At 49.1% G+C, this 23,110-nt stretch overlaps 1 protein-coding gene across 1 annotated transcript in view; it reads left to right on the forward strand.

Annotated features, from left to right (window-relative positions):
- The first annotated feature begins 1,406 nt into the window (after positions 1-1,406).
- The window catches only part of LOC147620856 (uncharacterized), a 50,811-nt gene continuing 29,107 nt past the window's right edge, over positions 1,407-23,110 (forward strand). The window contains exons 1-2 of the mRNA XM_086825121.1: positions 1,407-1,520; positions 1,692-1,836. Coding sequence (XP_086681247.1) covers positions 1,518-1,520; positions 1,692-1,836 — 148 coding nt within the window. The 5' untranslated portion in view covers positions 1,407-1,517. The remainder of the gene's footprint in view (positions 1,521-1,691; positions 1,837-23,110) is intronic.

The following is a 23,110-nucleotide window of genomic DNA, read 5'->3' on the forward strand; positions in this document are numbered from 1 at the left end:
AAGATAAGAAAAATAGTGCATTGTGTTAAGTGGCCATATTAATACATATCTACTTCTTTTAGAGAAGGTTAATGATGTTGATGGGAAGTAAATTTTCTAAAAAGGAAAAGATAACTCCCTAGGCTAGGTAGACCTAGGCCTTTTTATCTTTTTCTAAAGCAAAAGTAGTGGAATGGGGAAGAAGAACTCATGTAAATGGAAAAAAAGGAGAGGGGAGCGTAGCTTTTTAAAATTTTTAAAAATTTTAATAGCTAGGAGGCTATGATGCCTTAGGCTCTAGGTCCTATGTGAAAGTGTGGAGGTTTTTAATATTTTTAATTCATAATATTAGCATTTTAATTAGGTCATCCTAGGTTCTATGTCAAAGCATGGGGGTTTTTTATATTTTGTAGTTCTTAATGTTCTCCTTTAAATGATGTGGTGGTACGTCATTTGCAAATTAAAGACAATTTGCCAACAAGTTTTTAAAAGTTTTAAAGTTTCCTTCTACCTTCTAAAGACATAACTATTTTCACTTCAAAACTAAATATACTTACATAAGCAATAAATGCTAATAAAACATGTTTGTAATAAATCTCAAAAATCTCAAAATTTAAAATTACAAGGTATTATTTCCTCCACCATTAGATTAGATTACATGATGATTGAGAAAGAAAAGGTTTGGCTAAACTAGAACCCGCTCCTCACTATGAGAATTTGCGATAATAAACATTTGTCCAATCACACATTACACTCACTCTTCACTATGAGAATTAAATGTTGGTCAATCATGCATTCCACCCACTCCTCACTGTGAGAGTTTGTGATAATAAACATTGGTCCAATCACACATTGCACCCACTCTTGACTATGAGAATTTGCAATAATAAACATTGGTCCAATCACACATTGCACCCACTCTTGACTATGAGAATTTGTGATAATAAACATTGGTCGTAGTAGTGGCTTGCCAATCATTATAAGAGCCAAATACATTGAAGGTTTTTTCTATGTAGTAGGTTTAAAGTACAACTTGAGGTTTTTTTTAATGTATGATAATGTAGTAGGTTTGAAGTTTCAACTTCTGAAGTTTCCTTGTGAGAGGGTGGAGTATTTCCATCAGCTCACAAAGCACCCCCATCGCGCAACTCGATGGTATCGAATTGGGGTCCTCACAATGGGACCTGATAGTTCTACAAACTCGCCTACGCGCAAGTGGACTCAACTTCTAAAGTTTCCAACACGAAATTCTACTAAGTACTAGTAGGACCTATATCTAGTATTTAATACGTTCCTTGTAAAGTATGTATTCCAGTATGTCATCGATGATGTGCAAAGGATCATAATAATGCCAAATAATAATAATAATGCGAAATAATAATTAAAGGGAAAGACAATAATAATAATAATAATGCCGGGAGCTCTCAAATTCCTTCCATTTGACGACGACGACGACCACCACCACCACAGTAACACAGAAGAGTTCTCCTTCAAATCTTGCCTCCCAGACACAGTCCCCTCTCAACCAGCTCAAGCCAATGGTCTGCCGTCACGCAATTATTACAAGTTTTTTTGTATTAGTTTTTGTTTGTTTGTTTGTTTGTTTTTTTTTTTTTTGGGTGTAACGGCTCTTTTTGTGTGTGTGTGTGTGTGGGGGGGGGGGGGGGGGGGGGGGGGGGGGGGGGGCGGGGGGTTGTGAATATATGGTGCAGGTTGATAGGTCCTTCTCGATTCCTGCTTTTCGAAAATCGCGTAGCTTTTCCTGCCAAAGATCGAATGTTTTCGTGATTCGTTCCTTGAGCACTAACGCCCTGCAAGAGCATCTTGATGATCTCACGTTGAATGATCCCCATCCAGGTGGGCAGCATCACCTTTGTAATATTTGTTCATGTTGATTGGTCATGGTTGATTCTGCCCCTCTGTGAGAGAGAGAGTGAGAGAGAGAGAGAGAGAGAGGAAAAGAAGAAAGAAAGTAATATTAACGTCTTCAAAAGACCACCATGGATATATGGAGCCATGGAAAAAGTACCTCAAAGAACAGGATAAACAAGTATCATTGGAGAGTTGGACTATACTGAAAAGGGGGGAGATGGACCATTTGGAGGCCATGTGCATCAAACCAGTCATCTACCTCTGAGTACCATGCATAATGACGGTGATGGTGCTGACGAGGTGGAGTCGTGCTCTCTCTCTCCCTCTCCTTCTCTTGATGTAATTGCATAGATGACTCTAGTGCCAGCCTTGGAAGGCAACCCCCCTATCAAGAGTGCATACATGCTAGAAGCAAGTGATGGTTTGAAAGAGGGCATCTATGGCGAGTGGGGCCACCTCGAACTCTGATAGCACAACCTTATGTGGCACCAACATCTTACTTCTATATATACCCTAGAGAGGTCGGCACTAATGATGTATCCAAGGTAATGAGCCTCGAATTGATAAAACTCCGATTTTTTCTCATTGACGTACAACTCATTGCTTTCCAACAATTTCATCACTTTCTCGACATCAATGTCGTGTTGCTCTTCTATATGCCATCCAAGAAGATGAAGACACACTTGCCGATCCAAGTCCTTGAGCACACATCATCATGTGGTTAAATGTAGCTGGGGCATTTGTCAACAAGCCGAAGGGCATGACCACAAACTTGTAGTGGGCCCGTTTAGTTCAGAATGCGGTTTTGGAGATGTCCCCTTCCACAATTGATACTTGATGGTACCCACTCTTTAGGTCAATCTTTCGTAAACACCTTAGCTCCATTCAGCCTCTCTAAGATGTAGTCAATTCGAGACATTGGAAACTTGCTTTTGACTGTTAGCTTATTGAGAGCACAATAATCCACGCAAAGTCGGGAGGATCCATCCTTTTTTTGACAAAAAGGATTGGGGTTGCGAATGGAGACACACTATAGCGTAAGAAATCGGATTGCAGCAACTCTTGGAGTTGGTGGTCCAACTCCGTTTCCATAGCGAGACTTGCTTGGGGGTCAGAGCTTGGGAGAAGCTCAATTTTGTGGTCCTCGGGTCTAGATGGGGGGAGCTTAGGGGGGAGATTGTCCTGAAGAAAGATTTTTTGAAACCGGTAATGTCATGTGCATGCACATGGACATGTCTAATCCAAGGCTAATCCCTGAAGGGCAACGGATAAATAGCTAGATTAGGGAACAAGCCAAGCACAGATAAATACAGCAGAAGCTAGATATGATCAAGAGCCTATTGGCCACATGTAGGAGGGTGTGGACTTCTTGTCGGCAACATATTTGATTTCTAGACCATTTGAAGCTAGCTGATCCAGCAGTCGGCCAAGTAGACTGGCAGCCAAAAGGGCCTATAAAAGGCCTTGTTGGAGATCATTGTAGTTATCTCACTCCTTTAGCGAGAAGATCCTAGAGTAGGGTTTTGTTACCCCATTTGAGAAGGCCTAAGGCCAAAGATATTGTATTCTTTTTAATATACTATGATGAATATATTGAAATATACAGCCTTCTCTCTCACTCCACTCTCTGTCTATCCTGAATGTTCTTGCATCAAGTGTTCCTATGCAATGCTTAGAGCTGAAAGAAGACTCCCAGAGCTTTCACATGTGACATTAGCATCAAAGCTTCAGGTTAATTCTGAGATATTGTTCCTGCCCATGTCCCACCCACCCTTACTGCATCGGGCATGGATGAAACGATCGCCCATGTCTTGATCTTGTGGTGGTGTGGTGAAGAGGCAACATTGTATCAACATCAAGCTTAGCAAGGCTAAGTGCTGTTGGTGTTCTAGAAGAAGTGCATAGGTCCAAGGAGAGGAACGTAGCATGTGTCAAGATCCCTAGAAGCTCATTGGTGTCAGGAAAACCCAAGGGGAGAGAGTTTCATGAGAGTTGGTAGCCAGTTGGGGCTGCCCGGGAAGCTTTTCTGGAGCACTCCAAGGGGTGGAGCCAAGGGTGCCGGGATCAGTTTTCAAGAAGGATTCATGTTTGTGTTCAGGGACAAGGCAAGAGGGCAAGGGGACAAAGTGGAACAGATGCACAGATTTCTAAGTTAGATTTGGAGTGGATTCAGAGATCTAAGGCAAGGTTTTCAGTGAAAAGGTTGCCAAGAAGGGAAGGATGATAGGTATGGGAGACCATATGTGGAGACACAGGATGATGACAATCATCCAGGGTCAGAAGTTTGAATATCGTCATCAAGTTTAGCAGAAGGGGATGTCATGTGCATGCACATGGACATGCCTAATCCAAGGCTAATCCCTGAAGGGCAGCAGATACATAGCTAGACTAGGGCACAAGCAAGGCACCGTTAAATACAGTTGAAGCCAGATATGATCAAGATCCTGTCGGCTGTAAGCCTAGCGGGGCATGTCGTGACAGACTCAACCACGTATTCAAGAGATACAGATATAGAGAGAGAGGGGGAGAGAAGGGATTAGGGAACTTTGCACAGTACACCACACTGAGCGGGGAACAGGCCTCGTCCCCCTTTTAGGAATTGATTCAAGAACAATCCACGAGCACGCTGGCCAGGATCAATACATCAATGAATACAAAAGCAAACAAATATGCTGATGTAGTATATCCAAGTCTATGTCGATGTCAAGGCACGAGATCTCTGATGCTAAGCACACCACGAGAATGACCCACAAGAATCTCTCACCGGGCTAGTACCAGATCCAAAATCCAAATCCAAATCCAAATCCAAATCTAGATCCAAATCCAAATCCAAGTCCAAATCCAAATCCAAAACCAAGTCCAAATACAAGTCCAGATACTAGTCCAAATCCACATCTAGATACTAGTCCAAATCCAAGTCTAGATACTAGTCCAAATCCAAGGAACTCCGAGCTCAAATACAAGGTGCACAGGTGATTCGAGAAGATGATGAAGTATATGTCGTTCAACGGTAAGATCAATGCTCAATATGGGGTAGAAGACAGCCCACAAAAGAGGCCTCACAAAAGAGTATGACCGGAGAAGTTCTGGGAGGTAGTACCGTAACTGAACGGTACAGTACAGTAATAGTGCACCAAGTGGCCTTAGTAGGCACTGGGCAGCGGTTCAGTTTGGTGCACAATAGATGTATTGTGCTGGCAGGAACTGCTGGTGATTGGCAGCAGCCAAGTGGCAGAGGTGCTGACAACAACTTGGTGCTGGCTGGTGGGGATACCAGCAGCACAGCCAGGTGGCGTTGGCAGCAACAGTGCCGACGATGGTGGCACTGGATGCTGAGACCAGGCAGCACTCAGCTACCGGGTGGCGGCAGCGCTGGTGGCCGCTGGTGCAAAACAGGCTGTAGGCAGCAGGCAGCGGCACACAGAAATAGGTAGCAGCGCAGGTTCAGTGCTGACGGCACAGCCAAGTGGTGCAACCTTAGCAGCTGGCGTGAGAAGGTGGCGTACAGGTGGCGAACAACAGGTGCAGATACAGGCGGTGCTGGCGGCGGTGGCCAGAAGGCAGCAGGTGGCGTCGAGAGGGAGGCGATGGGATAAGTTCCCACACTTGGGTGCCCCACTCTTTATGTTGATGGCGACGATGAGTTTTACCTTTCCATGAAGATGGCCATGCTTTGTTGATGAAGTTGATGAACTTCATGCCTTGTCCGATCTTGTTCCCCCATGCTCAAAAGGGGTTCATGCTTCTTTTTTTTTTTTCTTTTTTTTTTTTTCAGAAAGGAGACTTCTATTGAGTATGAAATTTTTTTACAAAATGGAGATTTCACTCCAAGCAAGGCGGAGATCTCAACCAATCAGGAGCCCTGTGCTGCCAATAGGGTCCCGAATGAGAGGATGTGAAAAAGATACCAATGTCCCACTCTCATAAACTGGCCGCGCTTCCTCTCCGCAGCCCTCGAAGATCCCTGCCATAATGGTGTGAATAATATCACTCCAAATCCTGCAAAGACACTGAGAAACAAGAACGGGAGTACCCTCAATGGCCTCGGTGCATCTAGCCTTCTAGATATTCCAGGCTGAGATGCTAGCAATAATCTCCCAAGAGCTGTCTAACCTCTGTGCCGGAGGGACAAAGAGATGTCTACCCCGTCCCCACCACCGTGACCAATGAAGTCAGCCACCTCATCGATGTATAGCCGAAATAGTGTAGGAGAGAGTGGGCATCCTTGCTTCACACCTATGGTGCTAGCAATAACATCAGATAGCCCCCCGGGGCATTGTATGCGCCCGAAGACTTGCTCATATAAAGCATAGATGCCTCAAACCATCTCTGATGGGATCCCCAATGACTGTAGGCGCTGGAAGAGTCTCTCTCGTGGCACCGTGTCAAATGCGTTGTGGAAATCCACAAAGCAGCAGTATAATCTCCTCTCCCGCGCCCTAGCCTGGTCAATCAGACATCTCAGAGTGAATATATGGTCAATAGTGGAGAAAGCTCGTCGGAATCCAGCCTGCCTTGGTGCTCGCAGTCCCTCCTCCTCTGCATATGAGCTCAACTTTGCCTTGAGCAGTGCGCCATAAAGTTTGGCCAATGTATGACCAATCATGATAGTCTTGTAGTTGCTGGGGTCTAGCATGTCTCCCGCTTTGTGGAGAGGCACGATGGTGTGCATAGTCCACTCAGCTGGTAGGCTCTCCACTAGTGCCCTATTAAAGAGGTGAGCAACAAAGGGTCCTAGTGTGTCAACTGCATAAATAAGATGCTCACTCTGTATACCTGTGTGGTCAGCCGATCTCCCATGCTGTAACCGGCGGCGGATAGCTCGAGGCGGTAAAGAAAGTAGAGGTGGTAGGGCGGGATTCTTGTGGCTGTGGTATGGGCAGCTGTTGAGGGATATGGTAGAGGCTCTTTGCATATGTGTGCCATGTGTGTGGGTCCTCAATCGGGGTACGAGGGCGAGGCTCTCTCATCCTGCGCCATGCAGTGGGGCTGCATCTCTGCTCATGAGTAGGTGGTATATATCCTAGTATTGTGCCTCCTCATATGCACGCCTCTTACGGCATGTGAGGATCCTCATTTGTCGGCTCGCCTGTCTCTAGGTAATGGTCCCCAGTGCTCTTTGGGCACGCAGGTGTCTATATAGCTCTCTGCACTCATCATCATACCACCGATTTTGGGCATGCTCCCAGATCTATCTGTGTGTGCAATGTGTGTGTGATGGGGGAAGCTGCGGGGCGGGTGGCGGCCGTATGTAGTAGAGATGACAGCTGGGTGGTGAGTGTGTCTAGAGGTGACAAGGGATCCATCTGGAATAGCCCGTCATATACATGATGCTCATATATGTCTGCCAAGTCATGGGTGAAGTAGAAAGTTGTATGCGATGCCTGTGTGGGCTGTGTGGGTGCTGGTGTGGAGCTCGCCAGTGACAGTAAGAGGTACGTGTGATCCGCACCAATAGGACAGGGGGGGGTGGTGAAAGATGTCACTGCCTGTGTGGTCTCCATGGACCCCATGATGCAGTCCACTGTGCTACCCCCCCTGATCGTGGAAAGCATGTCAGTGCTCCTGAATCCTGCCATTGTCTCATCCCGTTATAAATAACGAGATGGTGTCAGGCTCCCAGCTCAAGTAAGTGATGACCATATCTGGTGTTATCCGGCCCCATGTCCTCTGACACCCTGCAGGCTCCCGTGTCCTCCACCTCTAGTGTGTGCATCACCTCGGGGTGCTCGAAATCATAAATGTCGCACAGTCGGTTGAGAGAGAGAGAGAGAAATGAAATGAAATGAAATGATATATTAACGTCTTCAAAGGGCCAAAATGACCTATGAGACCAAAAAGGTTACAATAGATACAATGTCTGTGTAAGAAAAGCTAAAACAACTAAACAACTAATTGAAACTGAAACAACAACTATGAGGAAAAGTAAGGTACTAGGAGCTCCTAATGGAAAACATCTGGGAAGGAAAACTCCAGCAACAAAGGTAAGCATCATATACATTACTATCCAAAGATGTCTCTCATCGGTCGATGGTGGATATCCTCAATGTCCTCCATGGTGAGTACTTTGACTGGACGTCTCCCATGCCGTGCTAGTAAAATAAAAAAAGAGAAAAAGAAAAAGAAAAGAAAAGAAAAGAAAAAACAAGAAAAAGAAGAAGAAGAAAAGAAAAGAAAAGAAAAAAGAAGAAAAGAAGAAAGAATAAGAAAGAAGAAAAGAAAAAGAAGAAAAAAGAAAAAAGAGAAAAGAAAAAGAAGAAAAAAGAAAAAAGAAAAAAGAAAAAAGAAAAAAGAAAAAAGAGAAAAAAAGAAAAAGAAAAAAAGCGGGGGAAGGGCAGCGCAGCAAAGGCTGCGCAGAATGGAGGAGGCGGAGGAGAGGAGGGGAGGCGGCAGGAGAGGAAGGGCTGGGGAAGGGCAATGCAGCAAGCCTGCGTAGAAAGGAGGAGGCAGAGGAAGGAGGGGAGGTGGAGAGAGGAGGGGAGGCGAACAAGGAGAGCAAGAGGGGATGGGGTGCAGACAGGAGACAGCAGCGGGAGGAAGAGGGGCGGGCAGAAGCAGGGGCGAACAACGGGAGAGGAAGGAGGGGGGGCGGAGGAAGGAAGGGGGGTGACACAGACGACAGAGGCGGAGGTTCGGGGAGCTCGCAGGTCTTCAGCATGCCGATGTCTTCTGTTCACGTTTTCAGCCAAGCTTGGTCATGCTTCTTTTATACTTGAGGAGCCCCCTCGCCCGCCCTTGAGGATACCCCCATCAGGCTTTCTCTTTCGCCAGAAGAGGAAGCGAGCCTCGCCGCAGAGGTGGAACGCCTCCACGCGCATTCCACCATCTGCCGTATAGTCGGCACTCGCCCCCGCAGAGGGGAGATCCGGGATCTTCTCCAGGCCCGCCTTCTTGCAGATGTGGGCAAGATCCTGGACGTACAGTTACTGGGCCGTGGACACTACCAAGTTGAGTTCGAGACAGCCCAGAGCGTGGCCCAGGTCCTAGCCATGAGTCCCCTTGACATCAGGGGCACTGGGCTTTCTTTAGACCTTGGCAGCGGCTTCGACCCAGCAGCGGCCGAGCAGGGAGAGCGCCTTTTCCATGTCAGTTTGCTTCCCTGGACTCCGTCGCGAGTACCTTCCGCTCCTTTCCAGGCTAGGAGCATTGGTGGGCTCGGTGCTTGAGACTGGCCCCACAGCAGCTTTAGTGGTGGCTAGAGCAGCTGGGCTACCTTCGGTCAGAGTTTTGGTTCCTGACATCTCCTCCCTTCCGAAGGTCATTCAGCTACCTAGGATAGGGGGGGGGGGATGGATTGATCAGATAGTGGAGTTTTCGGGGCTCCCGAACCAGTGTTTTATATGTCGGCAGGTCGGCCACATGGCCAAGGCCTGCCCTCCCAGGAGACCCCGACCTTCACCGCAGCAGCAGGTCCCCGATGGCCCGCCCACAGATGCGGCTCGACAGGCTGCCTCCGGGACACTTGCTCAACCCACAGAGACCTTGGAGTGGCAGCCTGGACAGGGGCGCCGTAGAGGGAGACAGCCACAGCAGCACGCCCAGAGACCGATGCAGCAGCAGCCACAGTCTCAGCATCACTGGGTTCCAGCGAGGAACAACTTTGCTCCCCTCCAGGAGGATACCCCAGCGCAGACTGAGGACCAGGAGATGCCAGCACCCCCGCCTTCGTCCCCACCCCCACCCCCACCCCCCCTCCCCCGCCCCCCCCTCCCGCCTCGCTTCCACCCTCGCCTCCTCCCGTTCCCGCGCTGGTTTTGTTAGTGGCTCCTTCTCCACCCCCTACTCCCCCTCCGCTCGCCTCAGCTCCCCGGGAGGCCCTGGCAGTTCCCTGGCGCTCACCTGCTGTCTGGCGGGCACTGAGCACCGACCTTGCTCGAGCACCGCAGAGGAGACTTACCATGCTGATTCGGGCTTCACGGATATCCTCTATTCGCAGTCGGCTGAGTAGTCTCGACACTAGACAGCGCTCGGACGCCTTTGACTACTCCTTCACACGGCTTTTTGGAGCGGAGGGCCCCCATGAGCCTGCTCCCATCAGAGTTCATGTAGTGATACCTCCGGCGTGAGGGGAGGAGGCACTTGATTCAGCGGTGGCCTTCTTCTTCCCTCTCTGTGGCCCTAGCGAGCAGGAGTGGACTCTGGATCTCGCTCTTAGCATGTTGAGGACTCAGGCAGTTGAGTTTTCTCTCCATGTGAGCGATCTGGAGGTGACAGACGTGATAGGGCGACTCTGGGAGTTGGCTCATTTTTTCTTTGATACCGGGAGTGTGGATGCCTCCGGGATTCGACATTTGGTGGTCCGCATAGTGGCAGACCTAGCACGCGACCCTGGTTATGTATGCATACACGAGGTTGCTCTCTCTAAGCGGGAGGCAGTCGCCATGGGACACAGCCACTGGCGCCTGATCCAAGATTCTTGCAGCACACCGGGTGGGCAGATTCGTAGCCGCTCGGGTGGGGACCACTCTCCATCCAAGCCGCTTGCGAAGGCCCGCCCTACGGCTGAGACAGCCTCCACCTCAGCAGGTCATCCATGAGGATCATCTCATGGAATGTACAGGGCCTTGGTGGTGCACACTATGTACGTTATCGTGGTTGCTTGAGGCAGGAGCTTCAGAGATGCCTGGTTGGGGGCAGTATTGATATTCTGATGATGCAGGAGCACCATTTGAGTGAGAGTAGGATTCGGAGATACGGTTCGGTGATGCCTGGTAGATGGGACACATTTTGGTCTGCAGGGTTTGGCCCCTTGGGTGGGCAGGGCGGAGTATGTATGGTCATTGCTGATGTATGGTGGCAGGCCATTGTGGATCGCGGGATCATTGTGCCTGGTAGAGCACAGTATGTCATTCTGAGGATGCATGATGAGCTCTTTGGCGTGCTCAATGTCTATGCGCCCAACCATGCTAGTGCCAGAGCAGAGTTCTGGACCCTTGTTACGGATGCATTGCCAGAGGCCGCACATTGGTGTGTCGGGGGAGACTTCAACATGCTTGAGGACCCGGCCGATAGGGTGGGAGGCAATCATGTTACAGTGCACGGCATGGAGCTTGCAGCTTGGGAGCGATTTTGCATGACACTGCGGATCACTGATGCATGGCAGCGCGAGGCTTTCGCCGGCTCTCAAGACAGTCTTAGTTCCCAGAGAGGGTGCTTACAGATCCTAGTCTTTGTGAGGACATTGAGAGGATATGGCATGATAGCCAGAGCTCTGACCAGGATGCAGCAGGCCAGTGTGCCCAGGGACTCATCGAGCTCAGCTCTTTTTTGCACGCTGTAGCCTTGACACGGCTGGGAGAGACACGAGAGCGGGAGTGTCGTTTGAGACGTAGCCTTGCTTCGCTCCAGCGCCTTCAGGAGCAGCAGCCTACATGTGAGTGGGTGGCGTCCCAGTTGAGCCAGGCACGCCAGGAGGTTAGAGGGGCAGAGGAGCAGAGACATAACTACTATCATCGCCAGGCCTCTCAGTGGACGCAGCTTGGCAATAGAGTGACTGGGAAGTTCTTTAAGAATACTGGACCCTGCCGTGCTCGAGCAGGAGTACGCCAGCTCAGGAGGCAGGACGGATCGGTAGCCACTGAGCCCGGGGAGATCAGAGCCATTGCCACTGAGTTCTATAGAGACCTGCTTTCAGCGGAGCCAGCCACGGAGGCATGGGATGCTTGCAAACAGAGTGTGTGGGTCCATGTGTAGAGGAGGGTCACAGATCGTATGCGCACAGTTCTGGGGGAGCTTCTTTCAGAGGTTGAGCTTGCTGAGGCTTTGAGGGTCCTTCCGCGCCATAGTTGCCTTGGGGAGGACGGATTGACGCCTGCCTTTTTTATGCGCTATTGGGACCTTTTGGGGCCAGGCCTCCGCAGGGGCTTTCAGTATGTTTTGGACACTGGGGTGATGCCACAGAGCTTTTCAGAGGGCTTGATCTTTCTTATTCCCAAGGGGGAGGGAGTGTCAGATGATATTCGGCATTGGAGACCTATTACGATCCTCAATACTGTCTACAAGGTCTTAGCAAAGGCCTTGAGTTTGAGGATCTAGCCCTACCTTGGGGAGTTGATTCATGCTACCCAGACAGGATTCGTCAAGGAGCGCAGTATCCTTGACAACATTTTCACCTTCTGGGAGGCGACAGCCCGAGCTAGATTTCTTGGTGAGGACCTGGTCGTGATGCTTCTCGATTTTGAGAAAGCATACGATAGAGTCGATTGGGGTTTCTTAGAGGGCACTATGCTTCGCCTGGGCTTTGAGCCAGTTTGGATTCGAGGAGTGGCGGCTCTATAATCCAGAGCTCGTAGTCAGGTGCTGATGGCAGGAGGACGGGGGCCGAGTTTTGAGTTGACCAGATCAGTCCGTCAGGGGTGTCCTCTCGCCCCGTTTCTTTTTCTCTTCTTTGCTGAGGCTATGAGCATGTATCTGACGGCAGAGGAGGTTGGTTTGAGAGGACTTCAGCTCCCAGTTCGGGGTGAGGACCTGCTCGATGCTGAGTTTGCTGATGACACGGGATTGTTTTGCATGGCCAGGAGGCCAATCTTCAGAGGGCAGAGCAGTCGCTACAGGTTCTTAGTGCAGCTTCAGGAGCATTGATCAATTGGCGCAAGACAGTGGCCTTTTGGATCAGTAGCGCTCCCACTCCAGCATGGAGCCCAGACCCGGGTTTTAGATGGATTCCTCTGGCACAGCAGTGCGGTATTTGGGATGCCAGATTGGATTAGATTTGTCACCTGAGCAGCAGATCGCCCCGCTTCTTCTGAGCATTCAGAAGAAGCTTTTGTATTGGAGTACAGCTCGGCGAGCTCTTGCATTAGCCAGGTACAGAGGCTGATCAGGAATTTTCTTTGGTCTGGGCGGGATGGTCAGCCAGCCCGGGCTAAGGTTGCTTGGGCAGTTATTACTCTTCCGCTGGCCCAGGGGGGATCAGAGTAGAGCCTTATTGGGGAAGCTTGTTCGGGGGCTGCTTCCAGGCGCTGAGCCTTGGAAGGAGCTTCTTTTTCAGCGACTGCAGGCTAGGGCTCCCCCAGCAGGGGGCACTTGGGCACCAGAGATACGATGGATCTTCATAGAGATGAGGACAGGCCTCAGTAGAGGATGGGAGGACAGATTTGCCTTGAGTATCCTGTGAGCTTGAGTGGTTCACGCCTCTCGAGCCAGCGGCCCCACGGTGGATGGGAGCCTTTACACAGTTGGAGATCCTGATTGCTGTCAGAGCTTGCACTGAGGATGGTAGATGCCTCTACTATGAGATCCACGATGAGGGCAGACTTCAGAGAGTGGAGGCGGAGTCGCCTTTGGTTGCAGAGTGCATCTTTCAGAGGATACGGGTAGTGGCCGCCGCTTCCCGGAAGTGGCATATTGATCCAGACCTTGCAGATGTGGACTCTGATTGGCGCATATGGGCATATGCTGCGCGCCCCTTGGCCCGGCTCCAGTGGGACCCTGGCGAGTACGAGTGGCATGATCCTTATGCATCCCCCGAGGCCACAGAGATCACCTTTTTTTAGTACACTGTTCGGTTGGGGAGACATATTCTGACTCTGCGAGGAGGATTGTCTCTCCAGCTGCATCGGAGCATTGGCGGCTACAGGGACTCTCACAAGAGTTCTTGGAGGATTTTTGGACCAGGCTTTGGGCTAGTCGACAGGCACGCAGGATCTCGACTTTCCAGTGGCTGGTCGCCCACAGGGGCTCTGCAGTTGGCACCTGGCTTGTCTACAGTGGTCTTCCGGCGGCCTGCGTCCGATGCGGCCACCCTTTGGAGACACAGAGACGCTGCCTATGGGACTGTCCACAGGCGCAGCAGATTTGGCTGCGGATGCTACGCATTCTGGGCCCCCTCTCTCCAGAGGGCATGTATACGTGGGGTGCCGCTGCTTGGTCGACTTCGTCAGGGCCTGCTCTGGGATATGAGACGGAGCAGGACAGCCAGGCCATCAGATTCATTAAGGGCCAGCCTCGCCTTGTTCCTTCACCGGATTTCTCGTCCGCCGACTGGACACAGGAGAGGGATCTACGATGGGAGCTCCTCAGCAGCCTCACCAACTGGTTCACCTGGAGAGCCCGGTGTTTCGGGGCCTTTGAGGGGAGACTGGAGCCACCAGCAGAGACTGTTCGAGGGATTTGGCAGGAGTTGATCCACACCGTGCGAGGACAGTATGACCGCATCCGGGGCGACTTGGATGAGGCGATCTTGCGGCGCCAGGCCTTTCACACCACTTGGCGTAGCGGCCCCTTCTATACCCTACACGCGGGTACTCCCCGGCTGGCACTACAGGCCACCTGCTTGGCTTTTCCCCCCTCCTATTGTATGATATAGCTTTTCGTTCTTTGTAAAGATATTTGTACTTTTTTGCTCCTAGGGAGAGTCTCCCTAGCTGCCTTGATTGGATCTCTGCTCTGCTTTCTTATGAGCAGGAGAGGGTTTTTTGTAGCCCAACGGGCGTTTTTTATATAACTAATGAAAGGATCTTTTCTCGAAAAAAAAAAAAAAACTTTTGTCAAAGTTCTTTAGCTTTTGCTTTTCTAACTTCAGGGCCTTGTTTTTTGGCCTTGGAGCTACTTTTGGGAAAAGCGGCTTTTAGCTTTTTGGTCCGGCTCAGTCTCCTTGCCAATGATATCCTTGGTTTGCGGTTAACTCAGTTTGACTTTTTGCTTTTTCTTGCTTTTTGACCAAGACTCGTGCTTTTTCTTGAGCAAACATTATGGTCCTTGTCCCCATGGCTTCTTCAACTTGTCCAATGTTCGGGCATGTGTCTCATCATGTGACGAGCTAGGAGGGCCAAATAGTTACATTGGCCATGTGTAGGAGGGTGTGGACTTCGTGTCGACGACACATTTGATTTCTGGACCATTTGAAGCTGGCCGCCGACAACAGTTGGCTAGGTGGACTGGCAACATAAAAGGCCATGTTGGAGGTCATTGCAGTTATCTCACTCCTTTAGGAGTAGATCCTAGAGTAGGGTTTTGTTACCCCTTTTGGGAAGGCCTAAGGCCAAAGATATTGTAACCTTTTTAATGTATTATGAATATACTAAAATATACAACCATCTCTCTCTCTCTCTCTATTCTCTGTCTGTTCTTGCATCAAGTGTTCCTATGTAGTGCTTGGAGTTGAAAGAAGACTCTTAGAGCTTCTGCATGTGAAAAGTAATGTAGGGCCTTCCGGCCTTGTACTTATTAGAAGCACTAGCAACCATCTCGGTGGTTTGAACATAGATCACGATTCACCGCACATTGTGCACCTCTCTGAATCTCTCGTTTAGCTTGGATATGGCTAATGATCGGAAAGTTAGGTATCCTTGGCTCACATTTTATGATCACAAGTGCCTTGGACACATTTCGGGTAATCCGGAAAGTGTGCTGCTCCGAGTCAATGTTTGGGGTAAACTTGTAAAACCATTGGATCAGTAAGATAATGTCTGCGCCTACAAGAGGAGCAACCATAAAATCTTGCACAAATTCTGTGCCATGGATGACTAGCTTAGCACGACGAGCTTCACACTTGATGCTCGTGGTCATGCCTGTGCTAAATACCAACACTTGCTTATCCATTGAAGTCAATGGGAAACGAGCTCCCAATGAGCGGCCCGTTCCGTAACCACATCCTCCATACTACCGCATTGTCAAATAAGACAACTCCTCTTTGGCTCCTTATGTAGCCAAATGTCTTGAACAACTTATTTCGCTCATACTCGTGGGCATGGTTGCCCTTTGGCTTATCTTCGAGCTCTTGGATGACAATGGCGCCAACCATAGGATTGGGAGGTGGAGGACTAGCGACAACCTGGGGGGTCGGTGTGGGAGGTTGGCTCACCACAGAAGGTGTTGAGGCTGGAGTGGTGGTGTGTGCAAGGGGTCTTGAGCATGCCCTAGAAGTATGTCCTTTTGTATGGCAAAAGAAACATCGCCCCTTCTCCTTATACTGGTCTTGCTCCCCTCAGAGTTGAGCTTACCACTTGTCTTGCCAGCTTGAGCCTTTTGGTCTGGAGTAAGGCGAGGTGCACTGTTCGAGTTCTTGGAGCTGGAGGCTCCTGGGGTAGACTCTGATTGGTTCTGGTTCTGGCCTTTGCCATTGGTAGCTACTACCTTGGTCACTTAGGGCTGGGAGATCTTTGGTTTTCCATCGTTGTATTTCATCTCGGCACTTTCCGCAAGCGTAAGTGCTCGATCAAAGGTCCGTGGCTCAAACATACGGACATCCCATTGGATTTGCATGTCTAAACCATATAGGAGTTGCCCTTTCTTGTCCTCGTTTGATTTTTGCATCGATAAAGCTAGGTGAGTGACTTTTTTGGCAAATTGGAGAACTGGCTGCGCGTTCTGGCGCAATCCCTGGTACTCATTGTTGAGCACCTTAGAAGAAGGGCCAAGACACAACACAAGACAGTGATACAGATACTTCTAGTGACTCATCTAGGGCTCCTAGGGCGCTTCCGGCTTGGGAAGACCAAGATGGTTTTCTTCTCTAGTATACATGAAGTTTCTCTTATGTGCTTCTAGCTAGAGGAGGCTTGTGGGCGGAAGAGGGGGCTGTAAGCAACCCCATTTTCTGGTGCATGGGAACCGTGAGTTGGAGTTCCAAGCATTAAAAATCTGGTAGGACAAGGTCAGCTTTGGTGTAGTAGAGACTATGGACAGAATCTATTCCGAGTTCATTGTTCGAGGTTTTGGGATGTGATGTGTTCACAGTCCACTTTTGGGGGATAATGGGCATGGTGTGTCTGGCAACTCATCATTTTATTCTTGGATTTCACTGCACACTAGTGTGGGAATTTGGAGCCAAGCAAATTTCTTTGTTGTTCGTGGTGGCATTGTGTTTCGAGGAAACAGGTTGGCGGGTGCTCCAAAGCGCAACAGGTTTGGCAAAGGATTCTTTGCCTCTACACAATGGTGCATTCTGCTCCGCACATTAACACCTAGGAGCAGTAACTTGGGTGACAAAGACCAGCCCCACCCTCTTCCATGAGGAGGCAGTTGAAGGGGAGGCTCTCCGACCGTCCTATTGCAGGATAGATGCAATCCCTGATAAAGTTGCACAATGCGGAAGCAAAACAAACGAGAGAGTGGGAGAAAAGGAGAGATTATAGCATGAGGCTTTTACAATGGCAATAGCCAGCAAGAGAGAGTTACAATTGTGCTAGGATTGGATGATTAAAGTGATTATGAGGAGGCCCCTTTTATAGTGATGCAAGCAGCTCGCCGATTGCCCCTAGGAGCTGGCCGACTACTCCACGACCCACTAAAAGGAGAGAAAAATGGATAAAGCCCAATAAATAGGTACAACCTCGATACACTGAGATACACAATATTCTAACACCCCCTCTGCAGCTCATAGTGTGCAAGAGTCTAAAGAAGATAAGCTGATGAACATGCAACCATGGACCCTCCAATACTGCAGATACCGGAATCATAGGGAGTTTCCATGTGCAACTCTAGGGGGTGGGGGCAACACACTGTTGTCGTCCTCCAATGGCGAACAACGAAGTGTCGACAGCGAGGCTACAGTGGGCTAACCGCCAGAGGAAGAGTGTGACCTACCTTGGCCAAAAGCTGTCCCACAGACGCTACCAAAAATCTCGGAGGAAGGAGAAGGAAATGCCCTGTGAGGCCCAATGGTTTGCTGTTGCTGGGGTGTCGTCTATCACATGCATCTGAACCATGCGTCCATCCTCGCCGTGTAATGAAAGAAGGGGGTGGTCGAGCTCTCCGGGCTGAAGGGGTCCTGCCACTCCCACTCCCCACATGGTCCCACAAGAAAGGCGTCAAAAGATCGACCTTCCCAAAGCCAAAGCTGCCAAGAGCCGTCACGGGCCCCCTTGGTCGAGGGAGGGTCAATGTGTCAGTGATGATCATAAAAGGCAAGAATCCTGGTCTTCTTAATACGTCACAAGGGCCACTTGACTCCCTAATTGAGGACCTCTCAGCCACTCTACAATGTATCCGAGTGATTGACTTCCACAAACACACTTGGTACATTGGCCTCCCTCACTTGGCAGTAGCTGCAGACCCCTTTTGGTGACAGGATTTGAGAGAATTGACCTGTGGCTCCTGACTATAATGGGACTCGGGGTTGAAAGTGCCCTCAGACACCTGTTATCCCTTTTATGCCTATCAAATGTTGAATCCAGCTTCACCAGCAGCATTGGTTAACTCAGGACATGGAAAGCCCTATCATTGTGGATGCCTTTATAGCAGCTTTGGCCCCCATAAGAGCTCCTACTTTCTCTGGTTGCCAGTTCATAATGCCATACATGCCATTCACCATCACACAAATGCAAAAGGGAGTGAAAGTCCAGGTGAAGGTACCTGATTTCAAAGCTTATGGAGCAAGTTGAAATAATGACAACAATGGTTGGTGAGAGAGAGAGAGAGAGAGAGAGAGAGAGAGAGAAAGAAAGAAAGATATATTAAGCGTCTACTAAAGACCCAATGGGCCTATGAGACCAAATTGATACAGTAATGTCCATGGCATATCTCATCATGGAATGGGAAATAAAACAGAAAGAAAACATAAACATAGCTATCTCACTGGGGTGATACAAAACTGTCCATGGAAACTTATCATGGAATACTAGAAACATGAGAGCAGCATCAGCTCTGAGTAGATGGTATACCACTTTCCAAAATATCAAGCATGGGGCTAATGAGTAAGAGAGAGAGAGAGAGATGGAATTGAGCAAGAGATACCTCTAGGCGTCTATGCAATGAAATGGTCTGGAAAGGTGCTGGAAGTGGGCCTTCACATAAATAGATGGGGATCTAAAAATCAGCCGAGGGGTTCTTTTATACTCCTACCAAGTGACCCACATGTAGGCGTCCTCTCTTTTGTTGTTGAAGACTTGAGCCTTAGTTGGAGCAAAGAGCAGAAAGGGAAGGGCTTGCGAATGCTAACTATGCGGAAGCGTACTTAATTCGTGATTAACGCTAAGCATGGTAGATTAATGATAATCAATCTACTAAGCATGGCAGAGAGAGAAGGGCTTGTGAGTCCTCTAAAGTCTTCGAGAGTGTAGAAAACTTCAGCAAGTCATGTGACTATGCGGAAGTGTACTTAATTTGTGATTAATGCTAAGCAGTGCAAATTAACGTTAATCAAACTACTTGCAATAAACACAGTAGACAAGAGATGTAAACCCTAGTCCACTGTATATTCCAAAACATGAATATGTACAATGATGATCTTGGATCTTGACTGAGATTCATTTCATGCATGCTTATTTGTGTGCATACAAAAGGTTCTTGGCTGTCCTCCACTTGTGCATACTCTTAATGCACATGAGGGCACCCTGTCTTGCTGCTCTACAGCTTGCCTTCTTGATGATGCACAACATGCCCTTGCTGCCTTGCTTCTGGTCTTGCTGATTGTGCCTAATGGATGCTTACAAATGACCCTTGACTTGCCTTTATATAGGAATATGATAGTGGGTCGTATGCTAGTCCGGCCATCCCTTTTCCAACCCAAAAATATTATATAAAAGGCCATGAAATATGTTCGTATTGTGCCCAACTTGTGTTCCATTCATTGGTGCACGTTTTGGGCACCTCCGGGTGTCTATTGTAATTTGTAATTTCAAAAGTGTCCCTATTGGTCCATACTTGCCGTGGGAAATTCCTTTAGGTGGCTGCAGCAGAAAATCATGTCTTTGAGCATCCTACTTAGGGCATGCACATGACATTTGCTCTTGCTAAACTTGGAGGAGTGGGGCACACAATGCACCACTGCTCCACTTGTGTACTGGTCCATCTATATGCTTTGCTCCATAGCCAGCAGCTCTGTCTCCAAATACATGGGCTCTACCTCCAATAATACCTCGTGGAGATTATCCCTGGGGAAGTGTTGCACCATTGATAGCCTTTTCTGTTAGCAGTCATCTCCTGTCTGTACCATATTACACGGTAGGGAGTGTTACGACCCTGTGTTTTTCTCTGGACAACAAGCAGGTGGGCACGGGCACGGGATGGACAGTGTGAACGGGATCAGTTTGGATATGAAAAGGAAACCCATATGTGTGGCCAGCCCAAGTGTGAAAGGGACAAAAGAGGATTTTAAAGTTTATAAGGTTTTTAAACCTTTGATCTTTTAAAATATTATTTTTATGGAAGTATGCGTTTTTTATTATTTGCTTTTGGCTTTTTGGTGAAAGCGAATCGCATCTCTATAAAAAGGTGAAGGTTGGCAGATTTTGAGTTGTCGAGTGGCGTGTGGTGCTTCTCTTGGTTTTTGGTCGTGACTATGGTGGTGTCTGGCATCTCTCTCTTGAGGTGGTTTGTCGCCAGAGAGTACAGGCGACTCCTAGATCTTCAGCGCAGGACCTTACGCCATGCTTTTCGTGTGAGAAGGCTGGCGGGCAGGGGCTGAACAACAGGCTTTTCCGGCTCCCTCTCTCGGTGGTGGAAGGTGGCTGCAGGAGAGGAAGCGCACAAGGCGACTGGTGGGCTGGATGGAAGCACAAGGGCTGGACTGCTTTCTCCCTCTCTCTTGGATGCAGGTGGGCAGTTTGTAGGCGGCCACAGAAGCGCACAGCTGAACAGTTCTCTCTCTCTCTCTCTCTCTTGGAAGGGGCGGAGGACTGCAGGCGGCCATAGAGGCGCAGGGCTGAACAGCACGCTTGACTCTATCTCTCTCTTGGAAGGAGGCGAGCTGAAGGAGGCGTGGAGGGGCGGAGGACTGCAGGCGGCCATAGAGGCGCAGGGCTGAACAGCACGCTTGACTCTATCTCTCTCTTGGAAGGAGGCGAGCTGAAGGAGGCGTGGAGGGGCTAACAACCAAGAGGTTTCTCTCTCTCTCTCTCTCTCCGCGAGCAGGTGGGGCTGCAGGAAACGCACAGCCGAGAGACCTTTTTCTCTCTCTCTCTCTCTCTCATCGTGGATTGCAGGCCTTGTTTTAGAGATTAGGATACAGAGGATCAAGCTAAGATGCACAGGATGATGTTCATGGAAGAGTTGTGTTGTTACTCTTCGTCTTGGACTTGTGTGTATTCAGGGATTGCTTGATACGTCCTCTACGCTGATACCCATCTTGTTATATGCTGATGATATTGTTCTAATCACAGACTCTCCGGAGGGATTACAGAGACACCTGGATGCATTACAGGCTTTCTGTGTGGATAAAGATCTGACAGTGAACCTTGGGAAAACCAAGGTTATGGTGTTTAACACCACACAGGCATGGGTGACGAGATCAGAGCCTCAGTTCACTTTCCGAGGGGAGCCGGTAGAGTACGTCAGGTCATATGTCTACTTGGGAGTTATTTTCACAGGACCGCGTTTCTCCCTGAAGGAGGCAGCAGCAGCTAGATTAGCTCGAGGGCATGCAGCCTTGGGGGCACTTGAGAGGCAGTGTGCACACATACAGTTTCAGGAGCCACACACCAAATTGTGGCTATTTGATACGCTTGTCACACCGACCCTCCTGTACGGAGCTCCAATTTGGGGACCTAGTATACATCACAGATCTCAGAGAGGGACAGATGAGGGATGGAGGCAAATGGAGAGACCACTGATTATGATGATTGCCCGCATGATTCGGAGCAAATCGTCAGTACCACATGAGATTGTTCGGGCTGAGCTGGGTGCCCCACCAGTAGTAACCGAGGCCCTATTCCAGGCAGTTACCTTTTTACAGCGGCTATGGGAGCTCCCTCAGCAGAGGTACTCCCGATTGGCATTGACCTCATCCATACAGTTGGCAGAGGATGGAGATACTCATTGTTGGTACGCTCAGATGAGATCATGGTTTGATGACCTACATGGTTTGCGGATAGAGGCACTACCACCCTTTCAGTACAGTCTGGATTGTCCATTTTTGGATCTCACCCGCTCAAAGCAAAACCGCGTGATCAGGATGGATATCATCAGAGTGGACACAAAGAGGACATGGACTAGCCCCCTTGAGCCCTTGGACAGGAAAATGGCTCATTACAAGAGCCATTTTCTACACCTCTCACCGGATGATTTTATCACCTGCCCGGTGTACATGGATGTACACCTATCACATGGGATATGTTGTGCCATTGGACAGATCCGGACCTCATCACACCAGCTGCGGATTGAGACAGGGCGATATGTGCATTAGATCTTGGATGACCGCATTTGTTAGCTATGCTACCAGGAGGTAGAGACAGAGGAACACTACATTTGCCGATGTACAGTCTATTATGAGATCTGAGGGAGATATCAGTGCCTCTTCCGAGAGGGTTTTGGGCCGTTACGCAGGGTCATGGAGTTTGAGGATCAGAGATGCTTGGGATTGTTTCTACTTGAGCTCAGGAGACACAAAGAGACTCTCTTGGCAGACAGGAGGCCGAGCCATGATGTACCTAGACAGAGGACCCTGACAGATTTCTTCGGCATCGGCACCAGCACCAGCACCAGCACCAGTACCCCAGTCCACACACCTCCTGATACCACCTCCATTGGGCCATCAGGGCACCGACCACGCTCCCAGGGAGTCACCTGTGACATGTGAGGGCTTTGACCGTAGTAATCACAACCTTAGTCTAACTAAACTGCACTTAGAAAGACAGATAGTGTCAATGCAATGCAATGCAGCTATATTAGATGATGAATGCGGTTACAATGAGATCCAAATGGATCTATGCTGTCCTAGATGATGTCTACCCGTGGAAGAGAGGGAAACATGCTGAAGGATGATGAATGAAGACTGATCCCTGCTCCAATGCTGAGGTAGACCCTTATGCTGCTGGTTGTCCTCTCTGTAGGAGTATGAGAGATGTCTCTATGCTGAAATCTGAAGATGAATGCTGAAGATGATGGATGCACTGCTGTTCCCAGCCCTCCTGGAGTAGAAACACTGAAGAACACACTCTTGAATGCTGAAAAATGGACTTGAGTGCTGGAATGATGAGGCGCCTGCTTATATAGGTAGGAATGCTGCTGGTCGGCCAGATGCAAATGTCCACGACTGCTGAATAAACCTTTTCCTGCTGGTCGGCTGCCCCATAAATGAGCCTAAAAATTGCATAAAATAAACCATGTGATGCAGATGATGTGTACACTGTTGTAGGTGCCATTCCAGCCCCATACAATGATGTACAAGCTGAATTAAATGCTTTTAATGCCTGTAAAATGCCTGATAAATCATACATAAATATCTGATAAATATTTGACGATGATTCTGATGCTAGAAATGATGCCATGTCATTGTACACCTGAATGGTGTGCACGTGGCATTCCCTGCTGCTAAACTGTTGCTGGGGGGTATACCTGGCAACCTTCGACTCCTCTGGGGATCCTTCTCCTCTGAACC

Source organism: Cibotium barometz, chromosome 31 (assembly GCF_041138505.1).
Source record: "Cibotium barometz isolate CiBa-2024 chromosome 31, ASM4113850v1, whole genome shotgun sequence".
NCBI classification, from domain to species: domain Eukaryota; kingdom Viridiplantae; phylum Streptophyta; class Polypodiopsida; order Cyatheales; family Cibotiaceae; genus Cibotium; species Cibotium barometz.